This window comes from Schistocerca nitens, chromosome 7 (genome assembly GCF_023898315.1).
Source record: "Schistocerca nitens isolate TAMUIC-IGC-003100 chromosome 7, iqSchNite1.1, whole genome shotgun sequence".
Taxonomy (NCBI): domain Eukaryota; kingdom Metazoa; phylum Arthropoda; class Insecta; order Orthoptera; family Acrididae; genus Schistocerca; species Schistocerca nitens.
In genome coordinates this window covers 422,987,906-423,010,015 of record NC_064620.1, presented here as the reverse complement: position 1 = coordinate 423,010,015, position 22,110 = coordinate 422,987,906, and the positions used below count along the sequence as shown (strand labels likewise).

The 22,110-nt window shown below is 46.7% G+C and overlaps 1 protein-coding gene across 3 annotated transcripts in view; it reads left to right on the top strand.

The window, feature by feature from the left end:
• Positions 1–435: 435 nt before the first annotated feature.
• Positions 436–22,110, top strand: part of LOC126195392 (inositol oxygenase-like) — a 39,820-nt gene continuing 18,145 nt past the window's right edge. Inside the window, exons 1-4 of one of the 3 annotated variants that reach the window (XM_049933983.1) lie at positions 436–534; positions 17,853–18,149; positions 21,281–21,452; positions 21,528–21,736. In XM_049933983.1, coding sequence (XP_049789940.1) covers positions 18,129–18,149; positions 21,281–21,452; positions 21,528–21,736 — 402 coding nt within the window. In that variant the 5' untranslated portion in view covers positions 436–534; positions 17,853–18,128. Of the gene's footprint in view, positions 535–17,852; positions 18,193–21,280; positions 21,453–21,527; positions 21,737–22,110 lie in introns of all 3 variants that reach the window. The other 2 variants (XM_049933985.1, XM_049933984.1) reach the window with 2 other exon arrangements.

Genomic DNA, 22,110 nt, shown 5'->3' with positions numbered 1-22,110 from the left:
CGGCTTACTTGTGTAGGGGTTTACATTATGTTTGGGATACACACAGTTCCTACGACACGATTCTGGACAGGAAACGTAATGTGTACTATACTAGGCGTCATCCAAGAACAAAAATTATTTCAGTGACGAGACGGAAATCTGTATTATACTCTGTTAATTAGGTAAACAGTTAATATCGTCCCATAAGGAGGTACATGAAGATGATAAGCGTAGTTCAGGGCGAGCAGATACTGCGTTTTTGAAAGTATGAAATAAAAGTTTTTTTTTTTGGAATGTTTAAAAAAAGTGCTACCTATAATTCCAGTTGGAAAAGCTTCACCATAGTTGCTACGAGTGTCGTAAGATACATATTTTTTTGCGATAGCGTTTATCCATGACGTAGATGACCCCACGGTCGCCCGGGGATGGCCAACGGTCGCTTCGTAAGCTGATTAGCCTTCAGTTAGCTGCTTGACTTCGTGACAGAGTGTCCAGCACTAAAGCAGAAGTTAAAACTGATACTATAGCTTTGGTGGTGAAGTTGGATACTTAAAGGTTTGTTTCCGGAAACGCTACTGTATATCTACTTTTTAAGAAACTGTAATTTATTTTACTATTGCTGGAAACGCTCTTTTCGTTCGTTCACAAAGTACGACATTGAAAACAATTCAGTACAAAATTAAATGAGCGCTGAATGATACATGAACTGAACCCACATTCCATTGTATGACCGATGATTTAATATTCTCGATGTTGCACATGTAGATCAGCGAAAATTATTAAAAGGCATGGAAATGACTTCAGTCGCATGAACTGCAGTGTATCTCGCTATCACCACCACTCTACACTTGTTACCAGAGACACCGACTTCCCGTTGGAACACTTCGCGCTTCTTCTGTTTCCAGTATTTACGCGAGATGAATTACATGATTTCTGAAATAGAGGGTGTGATTTAAGCTCTGCCCGGAAGATAGCTAGCCCAAAACAGCGAATATTGAGTACAATTGCGGTTCTCAGTGAAGACAGTCATAAAACGTGTGAGGGCAGTACTATAACACAAATTTCGTTCTGCGACATATGAGAGGTAGCGGAAACGAGCCACGTATACCGAGAATGGGTGTCACGTGCGCAGGAATGATGATTATTCTTTTTGGATAGTCATATGTAATTTTTTGTGTACCTTCTAATGGGTAATAATTCACTTGCAGTAGTCAAAGCGGTAGTAAAACATACCATTCTACACTGTGAACAGAAAATGATAAGCCGGCCGCGGTGGCCGAGCGGTTCTAGGTGCTTCAGTCCGGAACCGCGCGACTGCTACGGTCGCAGGTTCGAATCCTGCCTCGGGTATGGATGTGTGTGATGTCCTTAGGTTGGTTAGGTTTAAGTAGTTCTAAGTTCTAGGGGACTAATGACCTCAGATGTTAAGTCCCATAGTGCTCAGAGCCATTTGAACCATTTGAAAATGATAAATAGGATTCGTGTATTAGCACGTCAGACTGAATACGTTAAGAAAAGCACAGAAGCGTAACGGGATAACCACGTGGCAGTCCTTCTTTGATACGTCCGTTTAAAGCAGTTCCTTTTTACGTAAAATGAGACGCAACGAAGGCACAGCATTCCATGTCGCGCAGAAGATTCGTGTAGTGTTGTTGCAACTACTGCTGTTCGCTAACATTATTGCCTTCAGCGGGATACTTTCAGGTTAAGAGAAGTAGTTAAGTTGATTTCTCGTGGCCCTTATCTCTTCGAATACTGTTCAGCAAGAGCATATCTTCGTATTTCTACCTTAAGTGTTCACACTAGAGCAACACTTGTACTCTCTTCAGTAACTGTTTTTGAAGGTGAAGGGAAGAAACCGACAAAAGTTCTCTGAGTATAACATACAGTGGAAGTTATGCTACGAAACAGTTCTGATCTCAAAGTATAGTTAGATATGATACTGCCGTTGTCGGGTACATGTAAAGGAACAAATTATGTATGTTACAGAGAAGTCGTTGCAATTTCGCTGTACTAATACGTTCGTTTGTTTTTACTGTTGAATCGAAATTCACTCTAGCACTTCCGCGGAAGCGTTATCTGATCAGTATCCTACGTTCCATCTTCGTTTTTTTGGTATGCTAAGTTTGAACAGCAACTGAATGTTTAATTAAGCTCATAGAGATTGTATTAACTGAAAGACGTATTTTTCTCGCACTGTTGAGAGATAAATAGTCCACTGTAGTGCGGTGGCACTTCTTCGAAAACATTCTGAAGAAAATTTGTGAGATAGCGTGGGAGACAAAGCAATGAGAGAAATGATGTATATTCTTTGGTGCAGAATCATGAAATACGTTGCACTGGTTTATACACGAAGATGATGTGCAATTCAGAGTCGCTGAAACAGTCTCAAGAAAACAATAAATGTTTTCATATATGAAATAGTGTACCAACAGCTGGTACTAGAATTTACAATAGGTATCATGGTGTATGTGCGCAGTTGCAAGCTGCGGTGATGACGTCATAGCCGATCCAACAACTCAGTGAAGACAAGATCGTTTACATTAGTATTTCTTATGAGTGACTAACGATTAAGAACTGAGTTGCTTTACAGTTATTAGTGTAGTGGGGGCCTAACCATTGTAGACGATGAAAACATTTGAAATTAAGTTTCATTTATTTTCTAAGACAATGAGACGAAACACAAGTGGATAAATTCTTATATACATGCCGATTCGTTTTCAGTTGTTAACGCCTGTGTGTACTGAGTACATTTTTTCTAGTTGGTGTTATGAAAGGGATCCGAAAAGTGAACTGCTGAAAGTTCCTTCAAGAGGCTAGTCTGAACATTACGCTTTTCCAACTTTACTTGTAAACAAGTAGAAGCGATTTTACACAGAACTATGTCACCAACTAACGAAGAAACTGTTAGTAGAGAAAACATTAATTATGAAAACAATGCTGTAAATGCGACAATATGGCTTAGTGTCAGTAACAACAAGTTAAGGAAGAAAAATAAAGGAACTTAAGAAAAAGAATACAGGTTTACCGGTTCGTATCTCTCGGTGTAATGCTGAGTTAATTAAAACATTGTTGAAAAGAGTTTGGCAATTATTTCCCTGACTGTCAACAGTAAGCGGTCATGAAAGGACGGTGTCCTAAACGGTCATCTGAAGATTTTGCAAGGGCTGCACCTTCACGATGTATGGCTTTTGTTTTCAAATAAGGGGTATTTTTTAATACTAATACATATGTTAACAAAATTATAAACAGCCAACCGTTGCAATGGATAAAGAATTCTTTACCTAGGTTTCAACAAATTTAAATTTGTCTTCTTCAGAAGGTGGCCTAAGGACAATGAACATCATAGCTTACATTAGAAAGGTAGGAAACTTAAGTCAAGAATAGATATTAACATAAATTAAAGAGCTCTTGCATTACAGAAATACCAGGGTTCCCAATTCTGTCTTAAGAGCAATTATTGTCAATTTTAAAGTTTTGACATATCTACCGTTTGTGGGCTTCACTAATATAGTAATGTCATTTTTATATTTTGTCTGTATATGCCACTGTGCGTAACTCTCTCGGCGTAAGCGCCACCTGCCTTTTTGATGTATAACTACATTAATTGTGCCAATGCTCCCATACTGTTATAACGGGAGTGTTAAACGCCTTCCTTCTTTTTATTGTTACTTTATCTAAGGACGTTATTAATACTGATAATTTACACGCTGCTTTTGTACGCCAATTGGCACATGGTTCGCGCCATGAGCGCCACCTGCCCTGGTCGCAGAGTAACTACGCTGGCCGATTACACTCAGTCGGTTGTGAGCTCTGCAAGATCCATGTACTAATTTATATTTACGTGACAAACCCTGTTTCTAGGGCTATATTTTAATTTTGACAAATGGATCTATGCCGACATTTCTAAAAACGGCGATGGTACATTAGTCCTTACTAATGTAAAATTGTAAGTACCAGTCGTCGTTCTCATATTTCTGTAATGCAAGAGCTCTTTAATTTATGTTAAAATCTATTCTTGACTTAAGTTTCATACCTTTCTAATGTAAGCTATGATGTTCATTGTCCTTAGGCCACCTTCTGAAGAAGACAAATTTAAATTTGTTGAAACCTAGATAAAGAATTCTTTATCCATTGCAACTGGTCGGCTGTTTATAGTTTTATTACGTGGAACCGTTGCTGTTGTGCAGCTATGGTTAAAATACATATGTTAATTATAGTACTAATAAACTATAACATGAAAATCCCGACTGTATTCACAATCCTGTATTTGTTGAATATGCTAATATGATTGCATGTGACGCGATGAAGCGAGAGGGTCAGCAGTGATCTGAGCGTTCACTACATATCTGCTCATGATACGTACAGCGTATTCCAGCAGCCGTGGTAGCAACAGCACGAACACCACAAATAGAGTAAGAAAACTGATCCATCACTGTTACTACACAAGCAGTTTTCCTATAGGACGCGCTTACTCTTAACAGTCTTATTCTTTGCATATTAAGCCTGGCAGCATCAAATATGTGTAGAGCTTTTTATAGCTCGTAATAGATATCGTATTCCATTCGTATAGGCAAACCATGATTGCAAGTAAAATAAAACCCATACTAAAATTCGCTCTCGTGTCTTTCATATATATCACTATTACCACTGAGCCGCTGGAACTCTCCTCATGGATCACTGCATACACTTCTTTCTTTCCAAACTTAACATGCACCACAGGGGACCTCCCCTGATACTACGCGCCCAACACCCAGTTGGAAATAAAAATTGCGGAGGATTTGACCTCGCCACAGTGTCGGAGCTTTTACTGAGAATGAAGTTCTAAAGAAAACCAGCTATTCGTACACGTGGCTTTGTATTTTGCAAAAAATACAGTAATGCTTCAGAAATACAGCTATTCTAGTTCCAAATCAAATGCGATTTTAAATAATTGTTAAACCAGTTTAAGTATACATAGAGACATCATTTTCAGCATTTCTGAAGGAATACAGCGACTACTTTGGTACCCGTTATGACATCTTTGACTGCAGATACTCTCATCATTGGATGTTACATTTTTCCGAGCATTGTTCACTTTCTCCATGTGCATGTACTTTACTTTATGAAGTCAGACTCTGAAATACGATGATTATATACATTAGCAAAAAGCTAACAAGGTTCACGGTGCAGGGTCCGAGTTGTACGTTGCTTGTCTAACAGCTTTTAGGGTAAAAAACATTATTTTCTATATCGATACATAGTATAAAAATGGATATATGTATGTATGTAAATACGTGTGTTGCACATCTCCTCATAAACCACTGGACTGATTCAACCAAACATGGTACAGAAGATGGGCAGAGAGATGGGAGAGGAAAAGGACAGAGAGAGGAGGAGGCTTACGTTGAATCAGGTGCTGAAAGGCTTCTTGGGGAATGGCGGCCCATTCTTTACGGAGTGCTGCACTAAGGAGAGGTATTGATGTCGGTCGGTAAGTCCTGGCACGAAATCAGCATTCCATAGCATCCCAAAGGTGTTCGGTAGGATTCAGGTCAGGACTCTGTGTAGGCCAGCCCATTACAGGGATGTTATTGTCGTGCAACCACTCCGCTACAGGCCGTGCATTATGAACAGGTGGTCGATCGTGTGACAGATGCAATCACCATCCCCCAATTGCTCTTCAACAGTGAAAAGCAAGAAGGTGCTTAAAACATCAATGTAGACCTATGCTGTGATAGTGCCACGCAAAAGAAGGGGTGCAAGCCCCCTCCATCAAAAACACGACCACACCATAACACCACCGCCTCCGAATTTTACTGTTGGCACTATACACGCTGGCAGATGACGTTCACCGGGCATTCGCCATACCCCCACCCTGCCATCGGATCGCCACACTGTGTACCGTGATTTGTCAATCCACACAACGTTTTTCCAGTGTTCAATCGTCCAATGTTTACGCTCCTTACACCAAGCGAGGCGTCGTTTGGCATTTACCGGCGTGCTGTGTGACTTATGAGCAGCAACTCGACCATGAAATCCAAGTTTTCTCACGTCCCGCCTAACTGTCATAGTACTTGCAGTGGATCCTGATGCAGTTTTGAATTCCTGTGTGTTGCTCTGGATAGATATCTGCCTATTACACATTACGACCCTCTTCAAGTGTCGGCGATCTCTGACAGTCAACAGACGAGGTCGGCCTGTACGCTTTTATGCTGTACGTGTCCCTTCACGTTTCCACTTCACTATCACATCGGAAACAGTGGACCTAGAGATGTTTAGGAGTGTGGAAATCTCGCGTACAGACGTATGACTCACGTGACACCCGACCACATGACCACGTTCGAAGTTCGTGTGTTCCGTGGAGCACCCCTCTGACGATGTCTAATGACTACTGAGGTCGCTGATATGGAGTACCTGGCAGCAGGTAGCAGCACAATGCATCTAATATAAAACTTATGTTTTTGGGGGGGTCTAGAGATACACTCCTGGATTTTTTTTTTTTTTTTTTTTTGTGGTTTTCGGGCGCACAACTTCAATGGTCATCAGCGCCCTGACTACTCTAAGAATGCACCGCGAGGCACAAGTTGACAACAACAACTAAAAGGGAAAACACAATAAAAGACAGACTGACAGGCATAGGATTAAAAAACATCATCAAATGTCCTTAGCGAGGTTTGTCAAATTGATAAAACAAAGAACACGAGCAGCTGCTCGTGGATCATCCGCTAAAATGGCATCTAAAGTAGTAGGCAGGTTAAGATCGAGGCGCAGTGTTTTAAGATCGGGACAGGACATTAAAATGTGACGAACCGTCAGCAAGTGCCCACATGGGCAGAACGGCGCCGGCGCAGCCGTCAGCAGATAGCGATGGCTGAACCGGCAGTGTCCAATTCTTAACCTTGCTAAAACGACCTCCTCCCGCCGAGAAGGGCGTGAGGAGGACGTCCAAGCCACGGGAAGAGGTTTTAAGGCCCGAAGCTTGTTGTCGGTAAGTGCAGCCCAATCGGCATGCCACAGCGACACAACGCGCCGACAAATGACCCTGCTAAAATCGGACGAAGGGACACAACAAGAAGCTGTCCGAGGCTGGAGGACCGCAGCCTTGGCCGCGGCATCTGCAGCTTCGTTCCCAGGGATACCGACATGGCCAGGAACCCACATAAAGCTAACCGGCGTACCGACGTCCGCCAGCTGCTGAAGAGAGCGTTGGATCCGGTGTACGAAAGGGTGAACCGGGTACGGATCACTGAGGCTCTGGATGGCGCTCAGGGAATCTGAGCAGATGACATAAGCAGAATGTCGGTGGCGGCAGATGTACAGAACAGCCTGGTAGAGGGCAAAGAGCTCAGCTGTGAAGACCGAACAATGGCCATGGAGCCGGTATTGGAAACTTTGTGCCCCGACAATAAAGGAACACCCGACCCCGTCATTGGTCTTAGAGCCATCTGTATAAATGAAAGTCATGTTGTTGAACTTCGAACGAAGTTCCAAAAAACGGGAGTGGTAGACCGAACCGGGGGTGACCTCTTTTGGGAGCGAGCTGAGGTCGAGGTGAACGCGGACCTGAGCCTGGAGCCAAGGTGGCGTGCGGCTCTCGCCCACTCGAAAGGTTGCAGGGAGTGAAAAATGAAGGTGTTGAAGGAGGCGACGAAAGCGAACTCCAGGGGGTAGCAAGGCAGAGACATACAACCCGTATTGAAGGTCAAGAGAGTCGTCAAAAAAGGAACGATAAGAAGGATGGTCGGGCATTGACAGGAGCCGACAGGCATACCGACAAAGCAGTATATCGCGCCGGTAGGTGAGTGGCAATTCGCCAGCGTCAGCATGAAGACTCTCTACGGGACTGGTATAAAATGCTCCGATCGCAAGTCGTAAACCCCGATGTTGTATGGAGTTGAGGCGGCGTAAGATGGATGGCCGTGCAGAGGAGTATACGAAGCTCCCATAATCCAGCTTGGAGCGGACGATCGACCGATATAGACGAAGTAGGACGGTTCGATCCGCTCCCCACGACATACCACTGAGAACACGGAGGACATTTAAAGAACGGGTACAACGGGCGGCCAAATATGACACATGTGGAGACCAGCTAAGTTTCCTGTCAAAGGTAAGGCCTAAAAATTTGATTGTCTCCACGAGTGGGAGAGCAACGGGACCGAGTCGTAAGGACGGTGGGAGAAACTCTTTGTAGCGCCAGAAGTTAATACAGACCGTCTTCTCGGCAGAAAAACGGAAGCCATTGGCGACACTCCAGGAGTAAAGACGGTCAAGAGAACGCTGAAGACAGCGCTCCAAGACACGTGGACACTGCGCGCTGCAATAGATGGTAAAATCGTCCACGAAAAGGGAGCCTGATACATCAGCTGGGAGGCAATCCATTATTGGATTGATCGCGATGGCGAAGAGAGCGACGCTCAAAACTGAGCCCTGTGGCACCCCATTCTCCTGGCGAAAGGTGTCGGACAGGACAGAACCCACACGTACCCGAAACTGTCGATCCATTAAAAAGGAACGAATAAAAAGAGGGAGGCGACCGCGAAAGCCCCACGTATGCATGGTGCGGAGAATGCCCGCCCTCCAACAGGTGTCGTAAGCCTTCTCCAAATCAAAGAACACAGCCGCGGTCGGGCGCTTCCGCAAGAAGTTATTCATGATGAAGGTCGACAAGGTAACCAGATGGTCGACAGCAGAGCGGCGCCTTCGAAATCCACATTGTACATTGGTAAGTAGGCGTCGAGACTCGAGCAGCCAAACCAATAGAGAGTTAACCATTCGCTCCATCACTTTACAGACACAGCTGGTAAGCGAGATAGGTCGATAACTGGAAGGCAAGTGCTTGTCCTTCCCCGGCTTAGGAATCGGGACAACAATAGACTCGCGCCAGCATGCGGGAACATGTCCCTCAATCCAGATGCGATTGTATGTACGAAGAAGAAAACCTTTACCCGCAGGAGAAAGGTTCTTCAGCATCTGAATATGAATAGAATCAGGCCCTGGAGCGGAGGACCGTGATCGGCCAAGTGCGGTTTCGAGTTCCCGCATGGTGAATGGGGCATTATAACTTTCACAATTCGAGGAGCGGAAGTCACGTGGCCTAGCCTCCTCGGCCTGTTTGCGGGGGGGGGAAGGCAGGGTGGTAATGAGCGGAGCTCGAAACCTTGGCGAAAAAGCGGCCGAAGGCATTGGAGACAGCCTCAGGGGCCACAAGGACTTCATTCGCGACCTTCAAGCCAGAAATTGGGGAGTGGACCTTAGTGCCAGATAGCCGGCGCAGGCTACCCCAGACAACAGAAGAAGGAGTAGAACTGTTGAAGGTGCTGGTGAAAGCAGCCCAGCTGGCTTTCTTGCTTTCTTTAATAATACGACGACACTGAGCACGTAATCGTTTATAATTAATACAATTCGCCACTGTAGGGTGGCGTTGAAAGGTGCGTAAAGCACGTCGACGAGCACGTAGAGCGTCCCTGCATGCTGCGGTCCACCAGGGGACCGGTACGCGACGTGGAGAAGAGGTAGGGTGAGGGATGGAATATTCAGCAGCAGCGAGAATGACTTCCGTGAGGTGTGCGACCTGACGATCGCAGCTTGTGAAGGTTTGATCCTGAAAGGTCGCCCTGGAAGAGAAGAGCCCCCAGTCTGCCTTGGAGATGGTCCAACGAGAGGAGCACGGAGAGGGAGTATGCTGCAGGAGATGGATAATACACGGGAAGTGGTCGCTCGAATATGTATCAGCAAGGGCATACCACTCAAACCGGCGTGCAAGTTGGGGAGTACATATAGAGAGGTCTAAATGGGAATAGGTATGAGATGTGTCCGAAAGAAAAGTAGGGGCGCCAGTATTGAGGCAGACAAGATTGAGCTGGTTGAAAAGGTCTGCTAACAAGGAGCCCCTCGGGCAGGATGCTGGAGAGCCCCAAAGAGGATGGTGGGCATTGAAGTCTCCAGTTAACAAAAATGGTGCAGGTAGCTGAGCAACAAGTTGCGTCATGTCTGCCCTGGTAACGGCAGATGACGATGGAGCGTAAACGGTACAAAAGGAAAACGTAAAAGTGGGGAGAGTAATGCGGATGGCAACTGCCTGCAGGCCGGTGTGCAACGTGATGGGATCGTAGTAAATATCATCCCGGACCAGCAACATAACCCCTCCATGAGCTGGGATACCTACCACAGGGGGTAGGTCAAAACGCACAGAGGTGTAGTGTGCCAAGGCAATTTGATCGCATGGGCGTAGCTTCGTTTCCTGGAGGGCTACGACGAGCGGACGATGCGAGCGGAGCAGCAACTTCCTCTCGGTTGGAGCGAACGCTGCGAATATTCCAGTTAATAAGTGCCATCGTAAGAAAAGGAAGATGAGAGAAGGGGTCACCTCGAAGGCCGCTGAGGGCCTGGCTTCGAGCGAGCACTGCCGCCGCTATCAGTAGGCGGACAGTCATCGTCCATTGGTTCTATAGGTTCATCGGCCATCTTGGGAAGATGGCCGGGAGGGGGAGCTTCCTCCGCCGGTGAACGGCCAGATGTTCGGCTACCAGCGGTGCGGCCAGGCGAAAGGGATGACGGCCTGGGGCGGCAACCGCTGGGTGGCGCAGGAGAAGAAATGCGCCGTGGCGGAGAAGGAGAACTGTGCTTCCTATTAGCCTTCTTGGATGGTCGTTTGGTGGAAGTACCGGACGAAGGCTGGGAGGTCGAGGTACGTAGGAAGTCTGCACGGGACGGTTCCTTCTTGAAGGCCCGTGCATCTGACTTCTGGGTCTTCGTCTTAGCAGAAGCTGATGAAGGGGCTGGTGTCTGTGGGGTGATGGGACGAAGAGGAGACGTCGACCGCGCGATCTTAGCACTGGCCGAACGGACGACCGTGGTGCTGAAGGTCAGATCGCATGTCTGGGTTGCTACCTCCCGGGTAGTCCGAGGAGAGGCGAGGACAGTGCTGTATTTCCCCGCTGGGAGCAGCGTGGGCTTCCTACTAGCCAATAGCTTGCGAGCAGCCGAGGTGGACACTTTCTCTTTGACTCGAATTTCCTGGATACAGCGTTCTTCCTTATAGACAGGACAGTCGCGGGAGGATGCGGCATGGTCACCCTGACAGTTCACACAACGAGGAGACGGAGGTGGACAGTCACCCTCATGGGCATCCCTGCCACAAGTGACACATTTAGCCGCATTGGAACAAGACTGTCGAGTGTGATTGAAACGCTGACACTGGTAGCAGCGCGTAGGTGTCGGGACATAGGGGCGAACAGAAATAACCTCGTAGCCCGCCTTGATGCGCGATGGCAGCTTAACACATCGAAGGTTAAGAAAAGTGTCCGGGTCGGTACAAGGTCATTGTTGACCTTTTTCATGACCCGATGGACAGCCGTCACGCCCTGCTCAGCGAGGAAAGATTGAAGCTCCTCGTCAGTCAATCCGTCGAGAGAGCTACTATAGACTACACCACGAGACGAATTCAAAGTGCGGTGGGCCTCCACCCGGACAGGGAACGTGTACAAGTGTGTGGCCCGAAGCAGTTTTTGTGCCTGAAAGGCACTCTCAGTTTCTAGTAATAAGGTACCGTTACGCAACCTGTTACAAGATTTGACAGATCCGGCTATGGCATCTACGCCCTTCTGGATAACGAAAGGGTTGACAGAGGAAAAATCCTTCCCGTCCTCAGATCGAGAAACTACGAGGAACTGTGGGGCAGGCGGTAGTATTTTTGTCACTGTTGGCTGGTCACGTTTCCGTTTGTGGGTCGAAGTCGAAAGCGATGGAGTAGAATCCATTGCGGAGGAATCCCCCATGATTGCCAGCGTCTCCGATGGCGCGCTCCTTCCTTGTGGGGACCCTCTCAGAGGGCACTCCCGCCTTAGGTGAATGTTTACACCTCAGGTCACACCTCCCGAGAAACAGACGGAGGGACCAATCGGCATGGTCAGAAGGTATCAGCTCAGGCAATCACCCCTCCCCGGGCCTGGCCTTTACCAGGGGGTACGCGCGTGCCTTACATGTCTACCCAGGGCGGGGACTTACGCGTTACCCCGTCACCGGCTACGCGTGCGAACGCGTGGGTCGGCCTTCAGACACGCACAGGGAGGAAGGAAGAAGAGGAAAAAGAAGAGAGAGGGAGAAAGAGGACAGACTGTCTCAAACGCCGAGGCGGAGACCAGAGAAGGCAAGGAGAAGAAGGCAATGAGAAAGCAAGGAGAAGGAGGCAAGGAGAAGGCAAGGAGAAGAAGGCAATGAGAAGGCAAGGAGAAAAAGGCAATGAGAAGGCAAGGAGGAGTCAAGGGAAAGAGGAAGGAAGACAGTGAAGTGGAGAAGAGCAAAGAAAGGAACCAACAAAAGGAAGGAAGAAACGAGAAGTGAAAAACCAAAAAGACCACGATTATAGGTCGTGAAACCGTCCGTCTCCGGACGCAGGCGCTAACTACCCCCGTGAGGGGGATGGACTCCTTTTAGTCGCCTCTTACGACAGGCAGGAATACCTCGGGCCTATTCTAATCCCCGGACCCACAGGGGGGACTCCTGGAAATGGAAAAAAGAACACATTGACACCGGTGTGTCAGACCCACCATACTTGCTCCGGACACTGCGAGAGGGCTGTACAAGCAATGATCACACGCACGGCACAGCGGACACACCAGGAACCGCGGTGTTGGCCATCGAATCGCGCTAGCTGCGCAGCATTTGTGCACCGCCGCCGTCAGTGTCAGCCAGTTTGCCGTGGCATACGGAGCTCCATCGCAGTCTTTAACACTGGTAGCATGCCGCGACAGCGTGGACGTGAACCGTATGTGCAGTTGACGGACTTTGAGCGAGGGCGTATAGTGGGCATGCGGGAGGCCGGGTGGACGTACCGCCGAATTGCTCAACACGTGGGGCGTGAGGTCTCCACAGTACATCGATGTTGTCGCCAGTGGTCGGCGGAAGGTGCACGTGCTCGTCGACCTGGGACCGGACCGCAGCGACGCACGGATGCACGCCAAGACCGTAGGATCCTACGCAGTGCCGTAGGGGACCGCACCGCCACTTCCCAGCAAATTAGGGACACTGTTGCTCCTGGGGTATCGGCGAGGACCATTCGCAACCGTCTCCATGAAGCTGGGCTACAGTCCCGCACACCGTTAGGCCGTCTTCCGCTCACGTCCCAACATCGTGCAGCCCGCCTCCAGTGGTGTCGCGACAGGCGTGAATGGAGGGACGAATGGAGACGTGTCGTCTTCAGCGATGAGAGTCGCTTCTGCCTTGGTGCCAATGATGGTCGTATGCGTGTTTGGCGCCGTGCAGGTGAGCGCCACAATCAGGACTGCATACGACCGAGGCACACAGGGCCAACACCCGGCATCATGGTGTGGGGAGCGATCTCCTACACTGGCCGTACACCACTGGTGATCGTCGAGGGGACACTGAATAGTGCACGGTACATCCAAACCGTCATCGAACCCATCGTTCTACCATTCCTAGACCGGCAAGGCAACTTGCTGTTCCAACAGGACAATGCACGTCCGCATGTATCCCGTGCCACCCAACGTGCTCTAGAAGGTGTAAGTCAACTACCCTGGCGAGCAAGATCTCAGGATCTGTCCCCCATTGAGCACGTTTGGGTCTGGATGAAGCGTCGTCTCACGCGGTCTGCACGTCCAGCACGAACGCTGGTCCAACTGAGGCGCCAGGTGGAAATGGCATGGCAAGCCATTCCACAGGACTACATCCAGCATCTCTACGATCGTCTCCGTGGGAGAATAGCAGCCTGCATTGCTGCGAAAGGTGGATATACACTGTACTAGTGCCGACATTGTGCATGCTCTGTTGCCTGTGTCTATGTGCCTGTGGTTCTGTCAGTGTGATCATGTGATGTATCTGACCCCAGGAATGTGTCAATAAAGTTTCCCCTTCCTGGGACAATGAATTCACGGTGTTCTTATTTCAATTTCCAGGAGTGTACTTTTGAGCACTTAGTGTATGTCCCATTCATAACCGGTAATGGTTACCATAGCGATTTTAGTACTATCGTTGTGCTCTTTTTGTAGGACTTGGATGTTAGTGACAGTCGACTCGTTTGATTTTCAGAATGAGTTCGAGGTTGAGTTGGCAGAGGCGTTGCTGTCTTGACATTAGTGTCAAAGTTTCACAACTTTCGTTCTTCATTATATTAAAAATGGTCACTGGTCCTCTGACTTTATCTCTTCAATGCTCATTAGTATTGCCCCTAAATACACTCGTGTGCAAACATAGAGACGAAAGTAACTTCCGCATGATGTGTCACTGCCGTATAACAAGTAGCTTGATGGAACTTAGTCCATACATACAAAGAATTGCTACCGAATAATGTTGAAGGTAACTGAAATAAAGTTTTAAACATGGCTGTCCCTCAGCGACCGTATATAAGTTTCAACATCGGAATCACACAGCCAGCCGGTTGGAAATAACTGTTTGGTACATTGGCCTAGGTTTCGACACCTCTAAGGATGTCTTCATCCGAATGAAATTTTAAGAAGCTGTAAAGGTACCTCGTAAGGGGGCAGTGGTCGAAGTTTAGAGCAGATATGCTCAAGTCAAAAATTAAAATTAAACACGTTCCTTCCTTTGACACGTTTATCTTGCTAGGACCAATATCAGACTGATGCTGATGCAGGCATTCGTACAGGTGTCGAAACCTAGCTCAATGTACCAAACAGTTATTTCCAATCGGTTGGCTGCGTGATTCCTAAGCTATAACTGAAATACCCAGTCAGGCGAACAGAAATGACGCTATTATTCAAAGACAATGCTTGATATACTCTCGTATGGCGAAACATGAGAACACATAATGCATCCCAGCAACAGTGTCGATATGGTCGTTTTGGTGTCCATGTGTTGTGGTGTGGGGGGCGTTATGTTTCATTTCTGAACACGGTACACTCATTGGTAAATGTTATCGTAGAACTGTTGGGGTCGGGTTGGGTTGTTTGCAGGAGGAGTCCAGACAGCTAGATCATAGGTCTCATCGGATTAGGAAAACAAGTCGGCCGTGCCCTTTCAAATGAACCATTCCGGCATTTGCCTGGAGCGATTTATGGAAATCGCAGAAAACCTAAATCAAGATGGCCGGACGCGGTATTGAAACGTCGTCCTCCCGAATGCGAGTCCAGTGTGCTAGCCACTGCGCCCCCTCGCTCGGTTGTAGAACTGAACTCCTTCTCACGTGTATCTTCGCAGGGATGCATTCGTCCCAGACTTCATTTTCATGGATGACAATGCGCTATCGCCTTAAATCGCACAGGTGGTAGTGCTCTTGGAACAAGAGAATGTTCTCCGAATGGACAGACCTGCCCGTTTCCCCGGACTTAAATCCCATCGACCACGTTTGGGATGCGCTGGTGAGACGTATTGCACCCGTCCACATACACCCACGGCCATCCAGAAATTGTCGGCTGCGCGGGTAGAGGAATGGAACACCCTGCCACAAGTCCTCGCCAAATGTGGGGCAGGGTTTGCATTGCCATTTATTAAGATCACACGCCATATTAAGGACCACGTCCCGCCTTTTGTAATATCAAAAGGACCATCGAAAATCGTGGTGATTTCAGCATAATTATTGCATTTCAATACAATTGTCATTTCTGTTAGTCTCACTGCGTATTTCCTTCAGTTACTTTCTGTAGTATACTGAAGCAGTGCTTTCGACGTATGGCTCAAGTTTCATGGAGCTACGTTACTCCCCAGTGAGACATCATGCAAAAGTTACTTTTGTCCATAAGTTTGGAGCACCACTGTATTTGAACGACTTGCTGAGCTCCGTATTTTAACTATCAGTCTTGGATACTGTCAGCTTCCTAATTCCAGTTGCGGGTGTTATTTTGAATTTATTCATATACACACATCAAAAAAAGTTTTGCATCACCCAGTCTCCAAGAACTCCTGAAGACAGACGTTGACTGCGGATATTGCATCACAGATACAGTCCCTTTGACTATTCAGATATGTCACTAAACCCGCCCAAAGAACTTAATAACCATGCATGAGCAGGGACTATTAGACGGAGGGGGTCCGACAGCCGATCAGTTCGTAATTCCACCAGGAAGGAGGTACATGGCTCGTGTTGTCTGTGGTTCAACCAATCCTAGACGGTCAATACCGCTGTTCGAGGCCGGCCGGGATGGCCGAGCAGTTCTAAGCGCTACAGTCTGGAACCGCGCGACCGCTACGGTTGCAGGTTCGAATGCTGCCTCGGGCATGGATGTATGTGATGTCCTTAGGTTAGTTAGGTTTAAGTAGTTCTAAGTTCTAGGGGACTGATGACCTCAGAAGTTAATTCCCATAATGCTCAGAGCCATTTGAACCATTTGAACCGCCGTTCGATCGTGTTCGTATTGTTACTTTGTGCCAGGAAGGCCTGTCAACAAGAGACGTGTTCAGGCATCTCGGAGTGAACCAAAACGATTTTGTTCGGACATGGAGGAGGTGCAGAGAGACAGGAACTGCCGATGACATGCCTCGCTCAGGCCGCTCGAGGGCTACTACTGCAATAGATGACCGCTACCTACCGATTAAGGCTCGGAGGAAACCTGACAGCAAAGCCACCATGTCGAATAATGCTTTTCGTGCAGCCACAGGACGTCGTGTTATGACTCTAACTGTGCCCAATAGGCTGCATGATGCGCAACTTCACTCCCGACGTCCATGCAGAGATATATCTTTGAAACCACGACACCATGCAGCGCGGTATAGATGGGCCCAACAACATGCCGAATGGACCGCTCAGGATTGGCATCACGTTCTCTTCACCAACGAGTGTCACATATGCCTTCAACCAGACAACTGGAGACTGTTTGGAGGCAACACGGTCAGGCTGAACATTTTAGGCACACTATCCAGCAAGTGTAGCAAGGAGGAGGTTCCCTGCTGTTTTAGGGTGGCATTATGTGGGGCCGACGTACGCCGCTGGTGGTCATGGAACGCGCCGCAACGGCTGTACGATACGTGAAATGCCATCCTCCGACTGATAGTGCAACCATATTGAAAGCACATTAGCGAGGCATTCGTCTTCATGGACGAAAATTCACGCTCCCATCGTCCACATCTTGTGAATGACTTCCTTCAGGATAACGACATCTCTCGACTAGAGTGGCCAGCGTGTTCTCCAGACATGAACCTATCGAACATGACTGGGATAGATTGAAAAGGGCTGATCATGGACGACGTGTCCCACCAACTACTCTGAGGAACCTACGCCGAATCGCTGTTGAGGAGTGGAACAATCTGGACCAACAGTGCCTTGATGATCTTGTGGATGGTATGCCACGACGAATACAGGAATGCATCAGTGCACGAGGCCATGCTACAGGGTACCTGTGTGTACGGCAATCTGGTCAACCCCCTCTGAAGCTCTCGCTGTATGGTGGTGCACCATGCAATGTGTGGTTTTCATGAACAATAAAAAGGGCGGAAATGATGATTATGTCCATCTCTATTCCAATTTTCTGTACAAGTTCCGGAACTCTTGGAATCGAGGTGTTTAAAGAACAGTCGTTCATTACACCAAGTGAAAAGTGCGTCCATATTTTTCTGTATTTCCTTATCACTGTCCAACTTCCCAGTAGATAACAGAGATAAATGAATCTGAATAAAAGAAAATAGAACCAAATATAACTCTTTTTCTGTAATTTGTACTGAATCCGCCTCCGAGGCAATACAGTAAGTTTGTGTCTGCACAGCCGGCCGGTGTGGCCGTGCGGTTCTAAGCGCTTCAGTTTGGAACTGCGTGACCGCGACGTTCGCAGGTTCGAATCCTGCCTCGGGCATAGATGTGTGTGATGTCCTTAGGTTAGTTAGGTTTAAGTAGTTCTAAGTTATAGGGGACTGATGACCTCAGTAGTTAAGTCCCATAGTGCTCAGAGCCATTTGAACCATTTTTTGTGTCTGCACATCAACAGGTTTCACAGTGGCGACGGCTATTCCGGTCGAGTCTGTGGGGCTCCGAAGCGGCATCGGAAGCGCCTACCGCGGCAGTGCAACAACCCAGAGGTTGTGTCTACAGGGTTATCACGAGGCCGACGTTCGGCCGATCTCAGTGGACGTGACGGCAACGAGCCAAGCGGCTACGGGGCGCTTCCGGCTGTACATACGGTAAAAGGGCGCCTCGCAGGTTTTGGGAATCTTAGCGGAGACCGCCCTTTCCAGACCTTGTCACAGGTGCTCTCCGAGTCTCCATGTCTGCCGCCAAAGTCATGGTGAATATCCAGCGTCGACGTCACATCTGCTCTACGCAAACTGGTATAGTCCGCATTCAGCATGCCTTTCCTCTACTGTCTAATATAATGTAGTTGCTATGTCGAATAGCGGATATACCTCCTCCGTTTTTCTGAATGCGGTCTGTTTACTGGTATTTCTTGGATTGAATCAGTACACAAGTATTCATCTCCCAGCATTATTTTGGTTTATCTGTCGTTCTGTTTCACTGTGATGTGGGGCAGGAATTCTTCGTTCAGTCTGCCGCAAGTTGTGTTAGTTCATTTAGCGTTACCCGGGGTGCACCACGTGGAGGCGAACTAACAGCCCACAGAAATATAGAAACTGCCGAAGATATCCTTACGAGTGACCTAGGGATTCTCAGCGAGTACTTTAGAAAATGGAGGCTACAACCTAGTGCTACAAAGACGGAAGTATCTGCCTTCCATTTGAACAACAAAATGGCCAACAGAGAACTACAAGTCTATCTAGACGGGAAATTACTAAATCACAACAAACACCCAAAGTACCTTGGGGCTACCCTAGATAGGACACTAACATTCAAAGAACACCTGACGGCCGGCCGAAGTGGCCGTGCGGTTAAAGGCGCTGCAGTCTGGAACCGCAAGACCGCTACGGTCGCAGGTTCAAATCCTGCCTCGGGCATGGATGTTTGTGATGTCCTTAGGTTAGTTAGGTTTAAGTAGTTCTAAGTTCTAGGGGACTAATGACCTCAGCAGTTGAGTCCCATAGTGCTCAGAGCCATTTGAACCATTTGAACACCTGACGAAAACTGCAGCGAAACTTAAAACACGCAACAACATATTGCAGAAGCTCTGTGGCACCGCTTGGGGCTCCACAGCATCTACCTTAAGAACATCCGCACTTGGCTTGGTGTATCCAGTGGCAGAATACTGTGCCCCAGTGTGGCTCAACAGCAAACACACACACATGGTAGATAGCCAACTTAATGCAACAATGCGTATTATATCAGGCACAATCAGGCCAACTCCTACAGTGTGGCTGCACGTTCTCAGTAACATAGCCCCTCCTAACCTGCGCCGTGAACACGCTCTGGTTAGAGACTTTCAAAAAATCATGGCCAACCCTCAATTACAAATCCATGAAGATACACACGACATCCAAGGAAACTGACTCCGGTCTAGGCATCCTCCACTAAGGACCGCACAGGCTCTGCACCAAACCAACTTTAAAATAAATGACCGATGGGAAGAGGAATGGGAGAGCAGAACAGCAGTAAACTGCCACAGTATACCATGCATCTTTAGTAAACCAAAAGGATTTGATTGCCCTCGCAAAGTTTGGTCAACTCTTAACCGCATCAGAACCAACTGTGGGAGATGCGCCGACTCCTTACACAGATGGGGTAAACTTCCTTCGGCCGCTTGCGACTGTGGCGCTGAGAGACAGACGGTCAATCACATCGTGCAGGAATGCCCACTAAGGGCATACGAGGGTGACCCACAGGATTTCCTAATGGCGACCCAAGAGGCAATCGACTATTTATTATCTAAGCTGGACGTCTGCTTGTGATTGCTCTTCTGTGAGTGTAAATTTACAATTGGCGGTGTCCTTATATACAAACTGTTATTTATTGCTCTGTTTATGTATATATGATTTTTTTTAAAATCGTGTTGTTTCTGAAATTTTTACTGTGATGTTATGAGCCATACGCTAAATAAATAAAATAAATTTTGGTTTATCATTTACGGTTATTTCATAACACACGTAAAGTCATTTTTCAATTTTCAGTTTTCAAGAACTGTAGAGGTAGGTAATGGAGTATAGTACAAACGTCCCTCTCATCACTGAAATAGTTATGTACTTAGATGGTGCCTCGTATAGTAAACATTATGTTTACTATTCAGAGCCGTTCTAGTCAAGGTGTCGTAGGAACTGTGTGCCTCGCAAACATAATGTATGCAGACAGAATGTTTGCCTTTACGAAAGTAAGGGAGAGCATGATATGTGATTGGTGCTTTTCATTTAGAAAAAGGGCAGTAAGTAGCTTTGACCAGTGTTGTAACATGTTCGGACAGAAAACTGGTAATTTTGAGTGAAAAGCGTCAAGTATCTTCGCGTCACACAGATTTAGAAAGGCAGTTAACATCATTCGAGCCGATATTTCTGGTTCATTGTGATTTTCGTTAGCGTGGGCAGCCATTTAAATAAATATGCCGTTCCAGTCTTGTTAACAGTTCTTTTCGTTATGTAGGAACTGGAACGTTACTAGAACTAATCGAAGTAGCTATTAATGATGATGAAGGGGCAATATTAGACTGAAACGACTTCAGTTTGTAATGATTTCATAGGTTCAAAAGGTACGAAAGTAACATAACACAAAATAATGGTTATGAGTTAGTTTCCTGCTACTCCTATGTTCTGAACATGTGTTCAAGATAACGGAAGATACTGCCATTGAACGAAAGGGTAGTCATTGCAGTAGATGATTAAAGAGATAAAAGAACAAAAAGGGAAAAGACTGAATTTTATAATAAGGCACAAGTAGCGCATAGCCAACACATTGAAAGGAAACTTGTACAAATTCCAGTAAACTCATAGAAACGATGGATGAGCTTTTACATTTAGAGCAGTTGAAGAAGACGACTGAATCGACAGCAAAAGCAGTAAAACGATGAGCCAAAACCATATCGAATGGTTTTGGTAAACTACACAGAGTTTCAAATATGTCCGAAATAGCAATGTGAGAATCAGTGGTTTTGGAAGTAAGTCAGCTGAAAATTGTTCAAAAACTGGGGATTTCTCAGCGATCAGTAATAAGCCGCCTATTGGAAATTATTTTGTCTACGATCCAGATCTACAGCGATGGGTACATACATTCGGACTAATTGGATCATTTATGGAACAAGTACTAATCACAAATTTGGTGAAATGCTAATAAAAAATTTTGATCTTTTTTTTTCCTTTCAGCATTTCATGATTACTCTCCTTTATGAAGAATCCTCGTACACTATGCTTCTCCTAACAAAAAGGAGAGAAAGGGAACAAGATATGTTTTTGTGTCAAATTTCTAACTGTAGTTGTTTGTCATACACGTATCACCAAAATTCTTCCATTGTAAGTTATTAATGTAATATTTCATGTTTTACAGCCAGGTTCTTTGATAGACCCGACGGAGATACTGAGGCCAGAGCCTATACATGCAGGAAAACCGATTGCTCTTTTCAGGGACTTCACCATCGATGTAAATGATCCTATTAAGGAGAGGGTTCGCTTGCACTATGACAGCATGCATAGTTATCAGACGGTGGAATTCGTCTTGGGTAAGTTCTGCCTATTCTTCACAGAACCTTCATTAGTTCGTGTCATTGCCCAGTTAAATCTATATTTCCTTTCAGAACAACATGAGAGGTGGCTGAAGTTCGACAAGCTTCAAGCAACTATCATGGAAGCTCTGGAGACACTGAGCACGATGTTCGACCAGAGTGACCCGGACGTCGACTTCCCCAATATGCTGCACGCTTTTCAGACAGCAGAACGCATCCGCCAGGACCATCCAGACTGTGAATGGTTTCAACTCACTGGTCTACTGCACGATATGGGCAAGGTGGGGTATTCGAGGCAAGCAGTCCTTACTACCTGATTCTGCATTGATTTTCTCTTGAGACAAGTTCACTTCAGCTATCTATAATTTTTAAGACTCCCTGATTTGATGTAGATCTAAATCCATTACACTTTGTGCAGTGCCTGTATACATTGATGGAAAACGATTTTGCAAGCTTTTCATCCTTCCTTTACCTTCTTCAGCCTATTAAGGCCAGATTAAATGTTTGGAATTATGTTAAAACAAACTGTATTAAAATCATTGAGTCGATCTCTGAGAAACGAAGTCCTCATACTAAAAGAGAGGAAACATCATAGGTAAAAAATTGTTGGTAAATACTTCAGTTAAAATTTATAGCTGAATGAACATTTTATACG